The sequence below is a fragment of the Schistocerca americana genome, chromosome 8 (genome assembly GCF_021461395.2).
Source record: "Schistocerca americana isolate TAMUIC-IGC-003095 chromosome 8, iqSchAmer2.1, whole genome shotgun sequence".
NCBI lineage: Eukaryota > Metazoa > Arthropoda > Insecta > Orthoptera > Acrididae > Schistocerca > Schistocerca americana.
This window is the reverse complement of record NC_060126.1, coordinates 54566829-54584726: the sequence shown is the minus strand read 5'-3', so window position 1 is coordinate 54584726 and position 17898 is coordinate 54566829. Positions and strand designations below refer to the sequence as shown.

Genomic DNA, 17898 nt, shown 5'->3' with positions numbered 1-17898 from the left:
ATTAACACTGTTTATTAGCGATCACACCAAGTACTACACTGAAGGCTAATTTCTAAACATTAGAAAAACAGACAGATGTTGGCCACGAGCGACACGGCTCTCCAGCGATCTGACTGAGAACTCCCCTCTGAATACCAAAACGTGGGTTTTTATAGAAGCGTGACGCCGCACTATTACTCTCCTCCTATAGTCGCTGGCACTTCATAAACTTCGGCCGATCTGGCGAGACGCTCTGCACCACCAAGCCGCCTCTGACCAACCACATATAGATTCCTCTCCTTCTCCTACTCGGTAAGTAGCGGTATTTCGGGACTTCAACAAACTCCAAGTTTGATAGTAACAGCTTTCAGCTGAAAGCTAAACCCACTGACACTGCTGTTATGGCCCGCATCAACAATGTTTTACGTCACTTGGCCCCGCCGTCAGTCGTTTTGTGAGTGGGAAATGTTGTAGTAGCACCCCAACCTGTGTTTAAGTCGCTGACGTTGCAGTTCTCAGCAGAAAGTATCAAGTTTGCTGTCTCTGCTAACACGTGCCTTTTCGTGGCCACCGTCTACTGTGAGCCTTACAAGAGCGTCTAGGCGATGGATGGAATTACCACATAATTCTCTGAAGTGAAACTTTTCCTCTAAACAGCACTCCAGACCGGCTGTAGTTTTTAGCCGGCCGGAGTGTCCGAGCGGTTCTAGACGCTTCAGTCTGGAATCTCGCGACCGCTACGGTCGCAAGCTCGAATCCGGCCTCGGGCATGGATGTGTGTGATGTCCTTAGGTTAGTTAGGTTTAAGTAGTTCTAAGTTCTAGGGGACTGACGACCTCAGAAGTTAAGTCCCACAGTGCTCAGAGCCATTTCTGGATGCAGTTTGCAGGGCTCTAGTGTACCTATTTAGCTCCAGTATCATCAACGCTACCACTTTTTCCTGCTCTCTGCATTTGTGTCTCCGACTTCCCATCTTGCAGTGCCCCTGATGGCCCCTAACAGCCTTAAGTGTAAAATCGTACAGGTCATTACAATGCCAATATATGACAAGTTACCAGGACTCAATTTCCAGTTATCATAGACGTCGAAATTTTTTGAAGAGGACCGGGATTTTTCTTCATCACCTATTGTCATTGTTAGATAATCACGGAAGATGCTGAATATGGTTTCATCAACAAGTGTTAACATGGACTTGAAATTATGTGATGTGTGTTTTCTATTGGATGGAGATTCGAACCTAGGACCTAACCAGATGGTTAAATAAGCTTCGCCAACTGCCAGACATTGTGACAAAATAAAACACCTACAGCCGTTCTTATGACTTTATTTTATTTTGTTGCAACCAGTTTCAGCGCTTCAGTGCGTCATCTTCAGGCTGTTGTTGATGCGGTACAGGTTGATATGGTTCCTACCCAAATAATCTTACGTGCCAGCACTCCAACCATCAACTGTCAAGTACAGCTGGTTGGAGTGCTGACACGTAAGATTATCTGCGTATCCAGTAATGCTGGTAACTGATGTGACATATATGTAGGGGCCATATCAACCAGTACCGCATCAACAACAGCCTGAAGACGACGCACTGAAGCGCTGAAACTGGTTCCAACAAAATAAAATAAAATCATAAGAACGGCCTTAGGTGTTTTATTTTGTCACAATAGTAAACGGCCGTCGTCCCAGAGACCTCCTGCCAAAGGACGGACATACAAAAACTGTCAGATATGGCGTTATTTCATTTGTAATGGGATATTTGAACTGTAAATGGCGAGACGAAAAATTTTTCATTCATCGGGATTCAAACACAAAACTTTTGTTTTCTAGTCATGAATAGAAGTTGAATACCAGTTTATTTCAACACCAGTGAGGGGTGCACATGTTTCAACAGGGAATAACGTGATGAAAAGTGGAATGCTGAACAACAGTATCACCGACAGCCACTCTCGTCTCCACGCTGACGACCGACACCACAAAAACGACGCTTCACCAGACATAGGGAAATCGACACGGACATCGATTTGAAGCAGAAGGAAATCGACCGAGCGCACAGCGCAGCACGGTGCAAGTCAGACCATAATGGCACAGAACCTCCAAGAAGGTACCAGGAATCACACCAGTGAAAACGTATCGTCCTATGAAACGAGTGACTACTTGAGTGAAGATCAATTAGCGACTGACTCAACAACAAAACCCTAGCAAGTAGAAGCCACGATCACCACCTCTCAAAGCTTGCGACGTCACACAAACGTGCTGCCAGCAGCTACTCTTCACTTTGCCAAAATTAGCATATAAATGTCCTTAACATGGAAATACGATCAGGCTCCCAGTTCGGATCGGTGGTATTATAGATCGATACCATCCTCACCGGCGTCTCACAGTTGGCAGTAGTAACGCACATTTGCCACAGACGCCGATGTTGTCGCGTGGGGTCCCGGCAGGTCTGATGATGCAAGCTGAACGCAGCTACGCCTCCAGCGGCTCTGTACTACGAGCGGCCTCTGCCGCCGTGATTACGATGGCCGGCGGCAGTTACGCGGCCCAGTCTCACTCAAAGTCTTAGATAGCCTTAAGTCTCAGTGAGCCTTTGACAGCCTGCTCGTGCATTAGTAGTGGGAGACTGACACTGCACGGTGCTCGTTAGTTTGTTTCTTGAAATGGGAGGACTTTATTGCCGTTTCTTCTTTTGTAAAGTTTCTTCGTAACGCTTCGAGAAAGCTATAAGTAAAACTTACTTTTACTGTGTTTATGTGTTCGCTAATCGTTTCTGCTCCTGCCCAGCTTCCTACGACGACAGCTGTTGCACCACTATGCATTGCATCTCTCCTACACAACACAAGGCATGTCAGCCACGAAACATTACATCACATCATTTCAAATCTGAACAAAAAATGGTTCAAACGGCTCTGAGCATTATGGGACTTAACATCTGAGGTCATCAGTCCCCTAGAACTTACAACTACTTAAACCTAACGATACCACACACATCCATACTCGAGGCAGGATTCGAACCTGCGACCGTAGCCGTCGCGCGGTTCCAGACTGTAGCGCCTAGAACCGCTCGGCCACTCCGGCCGGCAAAGCTGAACATGTTAACAGTTTTTTAACGGGTAATAAAATCGTACTCAACATCTTTCGTGGGTGCAATTTCATATTGGGCTAGGTAACTTATACTGGCAAACAATTTGATATTTAACGCGCCTTCACCGCTAATCAGTAACTACGATCAGTTCTGTGTTAGAGTTACAATCTAAATCTACTGAGACTGCTATTTTTGCATTCCTTAATGAAGCCTTAAATGCTATAGACAGCAAAGAGCATATCTCAGCCATATGTCTAGATCTCTTTAAAGCATTAAATGTCATCAATCACAACATCTTGCTTAAGAAACTTGAATCTGTAAGTATTAGGGGCCCACCCTATGAATGGATCAAATCATATCTCCAAAATAGAGAGCAAGTGGTTGAGCTTGCTATCCACGAAGGGAACAAGATATACTGCTCAGAAAAGCAGAGCATTACGTACAGTGTGCCACAAGGCTCCATTCTAGCACCAGTTCTGTTCCTACCCTTTTAAAATGACTTGGTACCTACCAGTGCACGCAATAATTACATAAATTTCGCAGATGACACAAATGTGATACTACATGGAAGGATCAGAGAAGAATTACTGCCTCAGATTAAGAATTGTACCACCGACATTACAGACTGGTTTTCTGGAAACAATTTAGTAATAAACATAGAAAAAAAGTTACAATGCACTTACACACAGTGCAAAATAAATGCCCAGTAACACCAGACATAGAGTTGAAAATGTAAGCTCTACAAAATTTCTTGGAATATGGATCCAAGAAGATCTAAGATAGATCCAACATGCAAAATATATTAGAAATAAATTGAATACCATTTGTTATACTATCAAAATTCTTTCTGGTTTTACATTGAAAGAGACACTGAAAACTGTATACTTCGCCCAGGCAGAATCTTTACTGCGATATGACATAATCTTTTGGGAAAATGCATTTGCCAGCAAAAGATGTTTTATATGTGAAAAGGGAATTGTAAAAGCCATAGAAAATGCTGCCGCAAGAATCTCATGAAAGTCGTTATTTAAGAAACTTCACATCCTTCCAATACCATTTCTGTATACCTTACAAGTAATAATATTTGTCTGAAAAATTTTAGTAAAAATTGCAACAGTCTTGTGTCAACTAACCAGAGTATCCATCTGCATAACACAAAGAGAAAGCAGGATATACTGCAAGCAGGAAACACACTGTACAATAGCTACCTAATAACATTAAAACAATAAAAGGTAATTCAAAATTTAAAACTGCTGTAGATAAATATTTATTGCAAAAGTGTTGTTATAGTATAGATGAATATCTTGAAACATAAAAATTTGTTCTGGCCATGTTCTGGCTTTTATATGTAAACCTCAACACCTTGACATAGAAGTGTGTCACCTTTAGTATTTTACTTTGGAAATGGATATTTAAATGTATATGGTACTTTTTAATTTCCATGTTATTTGCTTATATGTTTCTTTCCCTTAATAATGTTAACTCATTCAGAAATATTACGCAATTCTGAATTTCTCGCAAGATATCCACCTATATACTTTTCTGTTTGATGGCATTACACATGTATTATATGAACATTTGTATCATTATAAGATCGCTGTCATAATCATTTTAACCACGTACCATCACATCTCCATATTTGACTTCTCCTATATCATCATGTGCTTCTCTGCATACAATGTGTGATCTACAGGATAAATAAAATTACAAATTACAGATTAGCTACAGGTGCTGGATTCGAACGCATATCGGAAACAAATCAGATCTTCGAGTTATTTATACACTCCTGGAAATTGAAATAAGAACACCATGAATTCATTGTTCCAGGAAGGGGAAACTTTATTGACACATTCCTGGGGTCAGATACATCACATGATCACACTGACAGAACCACAGGCACATAGACACAGGCAACAGAGCATGCGCAATGTCGGCACTAGTACAGTGTATATCCACCTTTCGCAGCAATGCAGGCTGCTATTCTCCCATGGAGACGATCGTAGAGATGCTGGATGTAGTCCTGTGGAACGGCTTGCCATGCCATTTCCACCTGGCGCCTCAGTTGGACCAGCGTTCGTGCTGGACGTGCAGACCGCGTGAGACGACGCTTCATCCAGTCCCAAACATGCTCAATGGGGGACAGATCCGGAGATCTTGCTGGCCAGGGTAGTTGACTTACACCTTCTAGAGCACGTTGGGTGGCACGGGATACATGCGGACGTGCATTGTCCTGTTGGAACAGCAAGTTCCCTTGCCGGTCTAGGAATGGTAGAACGATGGGTTCGATGACGGTTTGGATGTACCGTGCACTATTCAGTGTCCCCTCAACGATCACCAGTGGTGTACGGCCAGTGTAGGAGATCGCTCCCCACACCATGATGCCGGGTGTTGGCCCTGTGTGCCTCGGTCGTATGCAGTCCTGATTGTGGCGCTCACCTGCACGGCGCCAAACACGCATACGACCATCATTGGCACCAAGGCAGAAGCGACTCTCATCGCTGAAGACGACACGTCTCCATTCGTCCCTCCATTCACGCCTCTTGCGACACCACTGGAGGCGGGCTGCACGATGTTGGGGCGTGAGCGGAAGACGGCCTAACGGTGTGCGGGACCGTAGCCCAGCTTCATGGAGACGGTTGCGAATGGTCCTCGCCGATACCCCAGGAGCAACAGTGTCCCTAATTTGCTGGGAAGTGGCGGTGTGGTCCCCTACGGCACTGCGTAGGATCCTACGGTCTTGGCGTGCATCCGTGCGTCGCTGCGGTCCGGTCCCAGGTCGACGGGCACGTGCACCTTCCGCCGACCACTGGCGACAACATCGATGTACTGTGGAGACCTCACGCCCCACGTGTTGAGCAATTCGGCGGTACGTCCACCCGGCCTCCCGCATGCCCACTATACGCCCTCGCTCAAAGTCCGTCAACTGCACATACGGTTCACGTCCACGCTGTCGCGGCATGCTACCAGTGTTAAAAAAAGACTGCGATGGAGCTCCGCATGCCACGGCAAACTGGCTGACACTGACGGCGGCGGTGCACAAATGCTGCGCAGCTAGCGCCATTCGACGGCCAACACCGCGGTTCCTGGTGTGTCCGCTGTGCCGTGCGTGTGATCATTGCTTGTACAGCCCTCTCGCAGTGTCCGGAGCAAGTATGGTGGGTCTGACACACCGGTGTCAATGTGTTCTTTTTTCCATTTCCAGGAGTGTATTTCAATATGGGTATAATGACTTTCTCACGAATATCTTGGTTACTGAATATCACTAGGTGCTAGCTAAAGAGAGCAAAATGGGGATTTTGGAAATGCACGTAGACCAAAGTGCCATTATCAGTAGAGTGAAATTAGTAGTGATATACCGTTGGTGTTACTTGCACAGAGAGCTTGACACTGTGGATCGCAGTTTTTCCAACTGATTAGTTTATTAACCAGTTTACCTGAAATCACTCGCCATGGTTGATAGGTGGTTGGAACAGCAATAATAATAGAAATTATGGTATGAGTTTGCGAGGCACGATATTATTGTGAAATCTCTTACTCATAAAATATTTTGACTAATATTTAGTGACTGATTTATGCGATACTAAACTAAACTATGTCCGAACAAGCCTCGGAAGGCCCAACGGTTGTGACCGACCGCCGTGACATCCTCTGCTGACAGGAGTCACGGGATGCGGATATGAAGGGGCATGTGGTCAGCACACCGCTCTCCCAGCCGTATGTCAGTTTACGAGACCGCAGCCGCTACTTCTCGATCAAGTAGCTCCTCAATTTGCCTCACAAGGGCTGAGTGCACCGCGCTTGCCATTAGTGCTCGGAGGACCGGACGGTTACCCATCCCACTGCTAGCCCAGCCCGACAGCGCTTAACTTCGGTGATGTGACGGGAACCGGTGATATCACTGTGACAAGGCCGTTGGCGATCTATGCGACACAGCTATAGGTATTTGTTGTCTCGGGTAATAATCAGAGTGGTAACTTTTTGGAACAGAGTGTAAATATATTGGGGGTAATGAATGGGGAAATTGGGGGGAGGGGGTTCTGGTGGACTCAGTCTATGTGCCTCCAATTCCAATAACTTCGAGCGAAGTCTGATACCACATAGGAACAGCAGTTAATTTGGAAGGTGTGCCGCTCGGGATTAGCCAAGCGGTCTCAGGCGCTGCAGTCATGGACTGTGCGGCTGATCCCGGCGGAGGTTCGAGTCCTCCCTCGGGCATGGGTGTGCGTGTTTGTCCTTGGGATAATTTAGGTTAAGTAGTGTGTAAGCTTAGGGACTGATGAGCTTAGCAGTTAAGTCCCATAAGATTTCAGACACATTTGAACATTTTTTTTTTTTTTTTAAGGTGGTTAAAACTTCCATCCAAAACGCAAGTACAAGATGTTCCCTATGAATAGTGAAATCGGTTGGTTCTTTTGCAAATAAATATTTTGTAGTCCTGTACGGAAGATAACATGTACCCTAACTTCGTTGTTGTGGTGATGGATCTAGTGAGCCCGCCGGAGTGGCCGTGCGGTTCTAGGCGCTACAGTCTGGAGCCGAGCAACCGCTCCGGTCGCAGGTTCGAATCCTGCCTCGGGCATGGATTTGTGTGATGTCCTTAGGTTAGTTAGGTTCAAGTAGTTCTAAGTTCTAGGCGACTGATGACCTCCGAAGTCGCATAGTGCTCAGAGCCATTTGAACCATTTTGTATCTAGTGAACTCGGGAAAAATCTTTCGAAGCACCCTATAGATGTTTGTAGTACGTGAAACGAATCATTTTACAGCCATCCCTTAATATGATATTAAGATTCGTCCGATTTCATTGGACTGTCTCTACAAGAACGAGTAAAATTGGTATACGAATGAGTGAAAATGGTGTAGGTGCGCCAAGCGGAGACACGCACCTGTCCTCTGGAGCAGTGGAGGGCTATGGAGGTGTCCCGCAGGTGCCACAGGCGGCAGTCGCACGACAGGTGTCCCTGGCCGGCGGCCAGGCCCGAACCCAGGCTGCTCAGGGCGGCGGCGGCAGCCGCCAGCACAACACAAGCAGCTGGCCGGTGCATCCCAGCTGTGGCCCTGCAACAACAGACACACTCTCTCACGGGGCTGGCAGAAGCGGCCGCTCACTTGCACAAAAGCTGATCACGACATTAACTGATAAATAAAAGGAGCCGACTGTCTCAGCAGATGACAACTTGTCTACATCACTCTACGTCCGGCGCTGTCTCCAGTAATGTCTTTAACTTAAAATAGTTCTCTCAGTTTTGCTAGACGCATCTTTGCTTTGGAACTGAGTCACTTTTGACAGTATGGATAAGGATGTTTGATTCCTCTCTCGTATGATTTGCAAAAACGATGAGCTTCGTGCCGGTTCTGATGTAACCTATGGTCACAAATTTCGATGATCAGTGCAGATTTATAACTTTGCTTACGTGATTTCCTTTGTTTTCCTGTTTTATCTATAGCTGTACATTGGGCCACTGTGTTACAGTCGCTATATTACACTACTGGCCATTAAAATTGCTACACCAAGAAGAAGTGCAGATGATCAACGAGTATTCATTGGACAAATATGTTATACTAGAGCTGACATGTGATTACATTTTCACGCAATTTGGGTGCCCCCGGCCGTAATAACGGCCTTGATACGCCTGGGCATTGAGTCAAACAGAGCTTGGATGGCGTGTACAGGTACAGCTGCCCATGAAGCTTCAACACGATACCACTATTCATCGAGAGTAGTGACTGGCGTATTGTGACGAGCCAGTTGCTCGGCCACCATTGGCCAGATGTTTTCAATTGGTGAGAGAGCTGGAGAATGTGCTGGCCAGGGCAGCACTCGAACATTTTCTGTATTCAGAAAGGCCCATACAGGACCTGCAACACAACTTCTGGATACGGATTATTCTTTCTCCTTACATATTTATCTCCTTCTGGAGTAATTTCGTCCTTACTCTCCTTACCTTCATGTGCGACTTGTCCGCTCATTGATCACATGGTACATTTTATTGCTCGGAATACAATTTATCCTAACCCATTTTACACACAACATATACAATATACTCTGAATCTATTTTACCTATTTCTATTGTTCCACATTTTTTATTCAATGAGGGGTTTCACGTTTGATACGTGATGAAGCCCTCTCGATTTTCTCGTCCTCAGTGTTTGTACTTCTATTGCGTTCGGATGAGGGATACAGCACACACTGTACGGACCATTGTACAGGCTTAGGAACTTCTTGCAGATTCCCTTACCTCTGTTTGACAGTTTGTGTGACCGAACCCACACCTTCTGTCCAATGAAGAATTTTATTTTTCTCGTTTTCTTTTGGTACGCCTTTTGCCTCCGGTCTGCCGCACTCTTGATATTTTCCAGCGCGAGATCAACGATCTTCTTATGTCTTGATTGTCTTTCCTTTGGCCAAAGTATGACTTCCCGGATTCGATTAGGGGGCTCCTTATTCTTTAGCGCTAACACTGGTGGCAACATCGTGGAGGCATTTGGCAATTCATTTAAGATCTCCTGAAACGCCTTTAGGTGTATGTCCCACGTACAACCTGCACAGCCGCCCTAATTCCTTCATTATTCTCTCGGCGGGGTTAGACGACGGGTGGAACAAGGATATAAAATTCGGCTTTATTTTCCTTCGCCTCAACATCCGCAGCCAATGTTTAGATCGTAATTGCGGTCCGTTATCCGGTATCACTCGTTTCACCGGCCCGACCTCGCGCACGGAATCGTTCGCGAATGCCGCCGCCACCGTTTTCCCCGTTGCTTTCCTCAGCGGAATAAAGCAAACGAACTTCGACGTCAATTCCACGGCTACAAGAATGAACGCGTAGCCAGATTTCGTTCGAGTTATTGGCCCGAACAAGTCCACCGCGGCGACCTATCGCAACCTGCTTGGAATGATCGGGTACATCGGTGCAGCAAAAGATATGGTGGGCGGTTTCGTCCTTTGGCATGGTTTACACACTCTAATTACCCACTGTATCCTCTTTAACATGCTATTGAAGTAACAGGCCTCTCGTAACTTCTGGAAGCACTTCCGTGCTCCGAAGTGTCCCTAACTTAGGTGTATATACCACACTAGCTTATTTATTAGCTCCTCAGGTATTACCACCAGCCATCGCGGATCTTCTATGCTCCGTTTCCGGAAGGGGATTCCATTCTCTATTCGGTAGTACTGCCGAATAGCAGCTTGGGACCTGTCCTTCCACTTCTCTTTCACCTCCTTTAGTATCGGGTCCTTCTCTTGTTCGCGCCCGACATTCTTTAGTGACATCGTCACAAAGTTTTCGAACGTGACGTCTTTCAGGTACAGAATACTGACATTATTCTCGCCCGGGTCACCGTCTATGCCGTGTTTTAGGCCTATCGGAGCCCGAGACAACGCATCTGCTATCAGGTTTTTTTCTCCTGGAATGTATTTAATTGTGAGATCGAACTCCTGTAGATACAGCGCCCAGCGAGCTAACCTGCCGTGGGCCAACTTTGCCGACATCAGAAATTGTAATGCTCGATGGTCGGTGAACACTTTAGTATTTCTCCCATACAGGAAGTACCGAAATTTGCTAAACGCAAAGACGACAGCGAGTCCCTCGAGTTCCGTCACCGAGTAATTTCTCTCTGCTCTCTACAGCACTCTACTCGCGAAAGATACGGGCTTCCATGCCAACATATCCTTCTCGCGCCGAGGCCGTTTAACGAGCTATCCGTCATCAGATAAAATTCCCTACTCAAATCTGGATGCGCGAGAATCGGTGCATTCACCAATGCTTTCTTTAACCTCACGAACTCATTCTGTGCTTGCTCGTCCCAGTACCAGATCGTGTTCTTGCCAGTAAGCGCGCAAAGACGTGGCGTGGACAGCACACTCAGGTTTACAAATTTCTTAAAGAAATTCGCGACCCCTAAGAATCCTCTAAGTTGTCGCTTAGTCGTGGGTCTTGGGAACTCCGCAATTGCCTTGATTTTGTCCGGGTCCGTTTGTATCCCGTCCACCGAAACTATATGCCCCAGGAACTTTATCTTCTGGCGCCCGAACTGCGATTTTTCCAGGTTTACGGTTACTCCTGCCCTTTCGAAGGCGTCTAATAATCGATTTAATACTTCATTATGTTCCTCCCAGGAACTTTCCGAGATTAATACGTCGTCGACGTAGACCGTAATTCTTTCACGCAGGTCTTCCGGAAGGATGCTGTTCAAGCCTCGTATGAACGCCGCCGCCGAAACGTTGGTAGCAGTTACCGGAGCATAAAAACGCGGTATACTGCCTACACTCTTGATGCAACACGATTTGCCAGTAACTAGCTCGCATGTCTATGGAGGATAACACCTTCACTCCATGAAACCGTTGCAATAATTGCTGCAGGCTTTCCGGTCTGTCTGTTTCTGCCTTTATTACCGTATTTATCTGCCGAGAATCCAGCACCAACCTCACCGATCCGTCCCTTTTCGGTACTACTAGGAGTGGTGAGTTGTATGTACTCACGGCGCGTTCTATAACGTCTTGTTCTAACATCTTCGCAATCTCCTTCTTGACCTTTTCTTTATGCGCTAGTGGAATCGGGTATGGCCTGACGAAGAACCTTTTATGTTCTCGTATTTGGAATTTGTACTCGAAGTTCCTTATCGCACCCGGTGCGTCTGAGAATATTTTCTCATGGTTCCTCAGAACTTCTAATAATCGTACACGGGCATCCTCTGGCATGTCTCCTACATTGCGCATGCTTTCCTCATTTATTCGTTCGAAGACCTCATCCTTTCCATGCGTGGAGGACGGTAAACTCACGCCATTTACACAGTTTATGAGGATCTCCGGCTCAGGGCGCAATTCCGGGTAAGTGAGAATTCGTCGGCAGCTAGTTTCCGCTCCATCCCGTAGGACCCAATTATTGAACTTTAATTCTACGGGGTTTCCATCTCTGTTCAGAGACACGATGCCTCCACCCAGGTCTACAATTGCCTGGTGAGCGCTCATAAAATCCATCCCGAGAATCATTTCTGTGTTCATTAGGGGCACAATGAAGAAGTTTGCCTCGAACCCTTCGCCCTGGCATTGGAACGTAATCCTAGTCTGCCACTTGACTTCTACACTTTTCCCGTATATCGCTCCCTTCACCTTTGTACCTCGCAACGGCAAAGTCGGCAAAGTTCCCGTCTCCTCGCATTTCTGGAATGCGGCCTCACTAACGATCCAAACCGGACTTCCCGCGTCGACTATGCAGTCCAGTGAAATTCTTTTCACCGAGATCGCGATTACTGGGCTGACGGCCGAAATCCGGTTACCCGCCTGGTCCTCCAGTAATGTTTCCCTAATGTCGTCCTGACCAATGTACCTTATCTCGCGGTTGTTCGTTATCGGGGGTCGACTAAGGTTGTCTCCCTCGATTGGCACAGGTCATAATGTTTGATTTCCTCCTGGTTCTGGGGCATTCCTCCGTGGATCGGCCGATCTGATTTCTACGTTGTCGGTGATATTTTCCCTTCTCTTTCTCCCTGTGGCCTGTTCGCTTCCTTCACCCCTATTTTGTGGTGAATTCGCGCGATTCCCGTGGTTGTTCCTACCTTTATCCCGGTTATCGTGCCCGTCGTGCCGGCCATTGTGTCCCTGGGCTTTGTAGTAGCCATGCTTGTTACCATTTTTCCAATTCGCCTTGTATGGCTGGAAACTGGTATTCGCATGCTCCGCTACATGTGAGCTTGTACGCTTCCGCGTTTTACTGCGGCCGCGACTCACTCTCCTATTTCTTCCTACGTCCTCTCCTCCTGCGGTCTGTACCCTTTCCGGTATACATTGTCCTATATCATACTCCAATTCTTGTAGGAGTAATTCAAACGACTCTAACTCGTCCTTACAAAGCCCGGCTAATATGATATGGCGAAGCTGCGGTGGAAGCTATTATACACAGCCTTATCAATTCGCCCGGACTGTAAGGGTTGTACAAGAATTGGTTATTCTGCAACATGTTTTCAAACAGTCTTGCAGGATTCGCGAAACCGGATTGACTAAGACTCGACAGCATCATTATCTGATGTTTCACCGGATCTTGCGCAGCTTCGGACCAATATGCCGAGAGAAATTCACTGAAATTCCTTCACCGTTTTACAATTTCTCGCTATGGCTCTCATCCGTACTGCGGGTTCAGCCTCAAGATGCCCGCACATGAACTCGATTTTATACTCATCCGGCCAACTGGGCGGAAGACAGAATTGGTACTGTTCCAAGAAAGCCCGTGGGTGGATTCCGTTCACAGAATTTCTAGACTTCGAACTTCCGTACGGAGAGAAAGTGCTTATAGTCGAAGCCTTCCGCTTCCCTCCGGCATGGATCTGTGCACGGTTTTAGGTGTCGTTCCCGACACCTCCCTACATTCCTGCGTTCGCTAGCCTCCTCGTAATCATCCTCGTGTCCGGAATCGCGTCCCTCGCTTTGGCACGCGCCCTTGCGCACATGGTCCTCCCTCTCGTCACCGCGAGTGAGGAGATTTTCCACGTGGGCCATGCGTTCACATATGTCATTCGTAACTATCCGTTGCCGCCTATTGACTTCGCACTGGCCTTCTTGAAATTTCCGCAATGCCTGTATCTCCTCGTTATCCCTCGAGTTCAGAATCGCAGCACTCTCGCTTCCCTCTGATATTGTTAAGTCCGCAACCTTCTCCCCGAGTTTTACTAACTCCTCCTTTACTTTCTTTGTCTCCTCGCTATTTAATGTCTTAACCGTATCTATCTTTTCCTCAAGATCCACAATTGCCCTACTGTTTTCGTGAACCTTTTCTTGCGTTGCCTCTACCGCTTTTACTCGCGCTATTACCTTTTTCTTTTCGGTAATGCATCGTTCCCTTAAAGTTTGGAGCCCCTTTTCTAATTTTTCTCCGCGGGTTTTCATTTCGATACTAACCTTTTTTTGTTCCTTTTCGAGGGCGTTTAGTTTACTGCCAACCACTTCGAATTTCTCATTGACGTCCTTTCGAACCCCTTCCATTTCGGACATCATGCCCTCTAATTTCGCTTCCTGCCTTTTATTATATTCTTCCTGCCTTTTATTATTTTCTTCTAATCTGGAATTTACTCAGCTTAAGATCGTTCTCACGTTCTTTTCCATCATTTTGACCAGTTCGGTCATCCACGTGTTACTATTTGTGTCTGCATTGGTCGGCGCATTTTGGCTACTCGTTGCATTCTCTAATTCATCTGCGCTCGCGCTCGGGTCCGAAGTCCCGCTATTTGGTGTGGAATTGGCCAGCTCATTTCCCAAGTTCAACATTGCCGTAGCGCCGCTGAAATCTTGGTAATTCCCGTTGCCTGCCTCGTCTCTCTCGGCGGCTACCTGATTGAGGATAACTTCCTCCTCACCCGGCCGGTTTTCCCTAGCACCGCTCCTCGAGCGAGCACGTGTCTCCATTCTCGACACTAGGCTTACGTTTCGGGCTAAGTGCCTAAATAACGGCTTCGCTCGCGGAAAACAGACTTCCTACTTTCGCTGCACGAATCGCGACATATTCTCGTAGCTTGACGTAAGTTAATTTCACACGCAGCCTAGTACATTTATTTAGTCACACGCAGCCTAACACGTTTGAAATTCCCCCAAAATACATGGATAAATACACACAAGAAAATTGCCCCCAAAATCACACAAATAAAATCACAAGCAACGCAGTATATTCAACGCCGTATTCTCAACGCTGGTTCTATTCACAAATAGGAATTGTGAATCCTGTGGAAATCTAATTTGTTAGCACATCCTAGCAATCTCCCAGCATCACAAAGGGTTCCTAAACTGAAAGAGATCCTAGGCTAAAAGGGTCGCCATTATGCATGATACTTGCTTTCCCCACCCTCGACAGGCATCCTCAATTTTATAAATGGGACCTGTAGTATAGAAGACGCCGGCGGCCATTTGCAGCAACAAGCATCAATACTCAAACTAAGGTTTTAGTCGGTGATTTTGATCAACTTAGAATTAGAATATTATTATAATGAAGTTTTAATACCACCTTACAGAGTTTATTAAATGAAATATTCCCATGAGTGGGACATAGACAGGTGATTAACTGAAATACGCATACCAAATATTCTGTGAAATGATAAGGGAATATGGTGTGGCTGGGAGAAGTCACTGTAACATATTTATATAATACAATCACATTTATTCAATAAACATTACCATCTCAAATATTCCCTCTTACTTATCACGGAATGCTGGCGTGAAACAAATAGTATCATATCTAAGTAAACTTAGTTAAACATCCGGCTAACATGTGCCGTGAATCGACAATGACTACCGCCTGCACATTTCTATCATCATTTAGCCACACACACACACACACACACACACACACACACACACACTAACATTCACTCTATTCATTTTATCTAACAGATAAAAGAGGAAGGTTCCCATACACCAAGTGGGACAACATTGGGAGAGAGCACATGGTTCCAACTGTAACTTTAATTCGGGCAAGTCCCGTCTTCACGTTTAACTAACTCCGCGAGTTTTACTGGATATTATGAAGGAACAATTAAATCACACGCGTGAATTTACGTAGAAGATCCAGCTCGATCACGAAATGTGATTACGTCGAGCTGAAGCTTCTCACCAAGAAATGCACGGGGTCTGCGGACCACGTGTTACCAATCACTCCACAATCAGTAGTCAATAAACACATTTAAATAAAATACACTTTGCATATATACTTCACACTCACACTGAAATGCAAATTGAGCAATTCTGAGTATTACTCGGCAATGAGCGCCCGTGCACTCCCAAGTGCAGTGAACACAATTCCCATGAAATTACTTGGCAAAAGAAATCATCTCCCTATCTCTCCTAACCGAGATAATTCTAGGAAATACCGTAGTGGCTTTCCTCAGCAGGGAAGCTGCTTCCAAGTTCAAAGTGAACATGGAATTCTAAATCTTCGCTAACTATCGGAGCGATAGAGCAGAGCGTGCTTACTCACCCAGGTCTTCCCAGCAACAACCCCGAACGGTCTCCCTCGTCCGGGTCCACACATCGTGGCCGCAAGGACTCAGAGATACCGCACACGGTTCTTTGCCAACCTAACGAGCGCTAATGACGCGCGTGGAGCTTATGCCTCTCTGGTCCAGTGCAGTCGCGCTCTACTAGATTCGAGGTTGGCTACACTTCCACTATGCCTATAGCACACCCACAGCCGACATCTCACGCATACCTCATCATACGTTCGCATTCACACTTTGCAGACAATTACCATATCTAATATTAAAATGATCGTCTATATTTAAATAAGCCTATCTTACTAATTATCATCAGGCTCTTCCCTGAGTGTCGGAAGGGCACTCAGGTGTCTTTAGTTGTGGGGTCGAGCCATGTAGCGGCTTACATGGAGCCGTTACAACGTCCCCATCTGTTGACGCAGGGATCGAGACGTGGCTGCACGATCCGTTACAGCCATGCGGATAAGATGCCTGTCATCTTGACTGCTAGAGACACGAGCAGTTGGGATCCAGTACGGCGTTCCGTATTACCCTCCTCAACCCACCGATTCCATATTCTGCTAACAGTCATTGGATCTCGACCAACGCGAACAGCAATGTCGCGATACGATAAACCGCAATCGTGATAGGCTACAATCCGACCTTTACCAAAGTCGGAAACGTGATGGTACAAGTTTCGCCTCCTTACACGAGGCATCACAACAACGTTTCACCAGGCAACGCCGATCAACTGCTGTTTGTGTATGAGAAATCGGTTGGAAAGTTTCCTCATGTCAGCACGTTGTAGGTGTCACCACCGGCGCCAACCTTGTGTGAATGCTCTGAAAAGGTAATCGTTTGCATATCACAGCATCTTCTTCCTGTCGGTTAAATTTCGCGTCTGTAGCACGTCATCTCTGTGGTCTAGCAATTTTAATGGCCAGTAGTGTATATTGAGTTGTGGTGAGTTCATGCTGTTTTTCTTTTAAATTTTTTTGGTGTTGTCTGGCATGTTTGTTGAGATGTGATATGGTGTGACTGAGTGATACACACTTTTACTATTTCATACTGGACGAGGAGTCTTTTGACTCCGCTCCAGAGTGTGTTTTGTTTCTATTCCGACATCTTAAATCTCATGCTATTAGCTGTGATACTTCAGTTGCTGCTGCTCTTGTAGCTGTTATGTACGGGGTCCAACAACGTGGTTATCGTCGCCCTTACAATTACAGCATGGAGTGATACGTAAGATTACATTCGCTTTCTCGCACTCTTCCTCACATTTGCACACACAGTCAGCCTTAACAGTACGAAACTGGAAACGAGTACAGGACAGACTACTAAAACATTTTCGCCAGACTAGCAAAGCCGTTGGAGGAGCATGTCAAGAATCGATGGTTGACTGATCACTCGGTTCCTTTTAGTAATAATCCCAGATTACGAAACAGGCTATGTACTTTTGTATTAGCGGCCAGAGGATCACTACGTTAATCTTCAACTTTCTTATGAAATAGCTAGTGGAGTACGTGGTACCGCCCAGGTATGCATGTAACCCTTCATTCGATGCCTGCAAAACCCTAAATTTCAACAGCACAATGCATTACCGCATGTTGCAGGTCCTGTACGGGCCTTTCTGGGTACAGACTATGTTCGTCTGCTGCCCTGGCCAGCACATTCTCCAGATCTCTCACCAATTGAATACGTCTGGTCAATGGTGTCCGAGCAACTGGCTCGTCACAATACGCCAGTCACTACTCTTGATGAACTGTGGTATCTGGTTAAGCTGCATGGGCAGCTGTACCCGTACACGCCATCCAAGCTCTGTTTGACTCGATGCCCAGGCGTATCCCGTTATTACGGACAGAGGTGGTTGTTCTGGGTACTAATTTCTCAGGATC

At 46.2% G+C, this 17898-nt stretch overlaps 1 protein-coding gene across 2 annotated transcripts in view; it reads right to left on the bottom strand.

Moving 5' to 3' along the window:
* Nucleotides 1-17898, bottom strand: part of LOC124545386 — a 137396-nt gene that overhangs the window by 105356 nt on the left and 14142 nt on the right. For both annotated transcript variants that reach the window (XM_047124296.1, XM_047124297.1), the window contains exon 2: nucleotides 7939-8110. In XM_047124296.1, the coding sequence (XP_046980252.1) occupies nucleotides 7939-8110 (172 nt within the window). The remainder of the gene's footprint in view (nucleotides 1-7938; nucleotides 8111-17898) is intronic.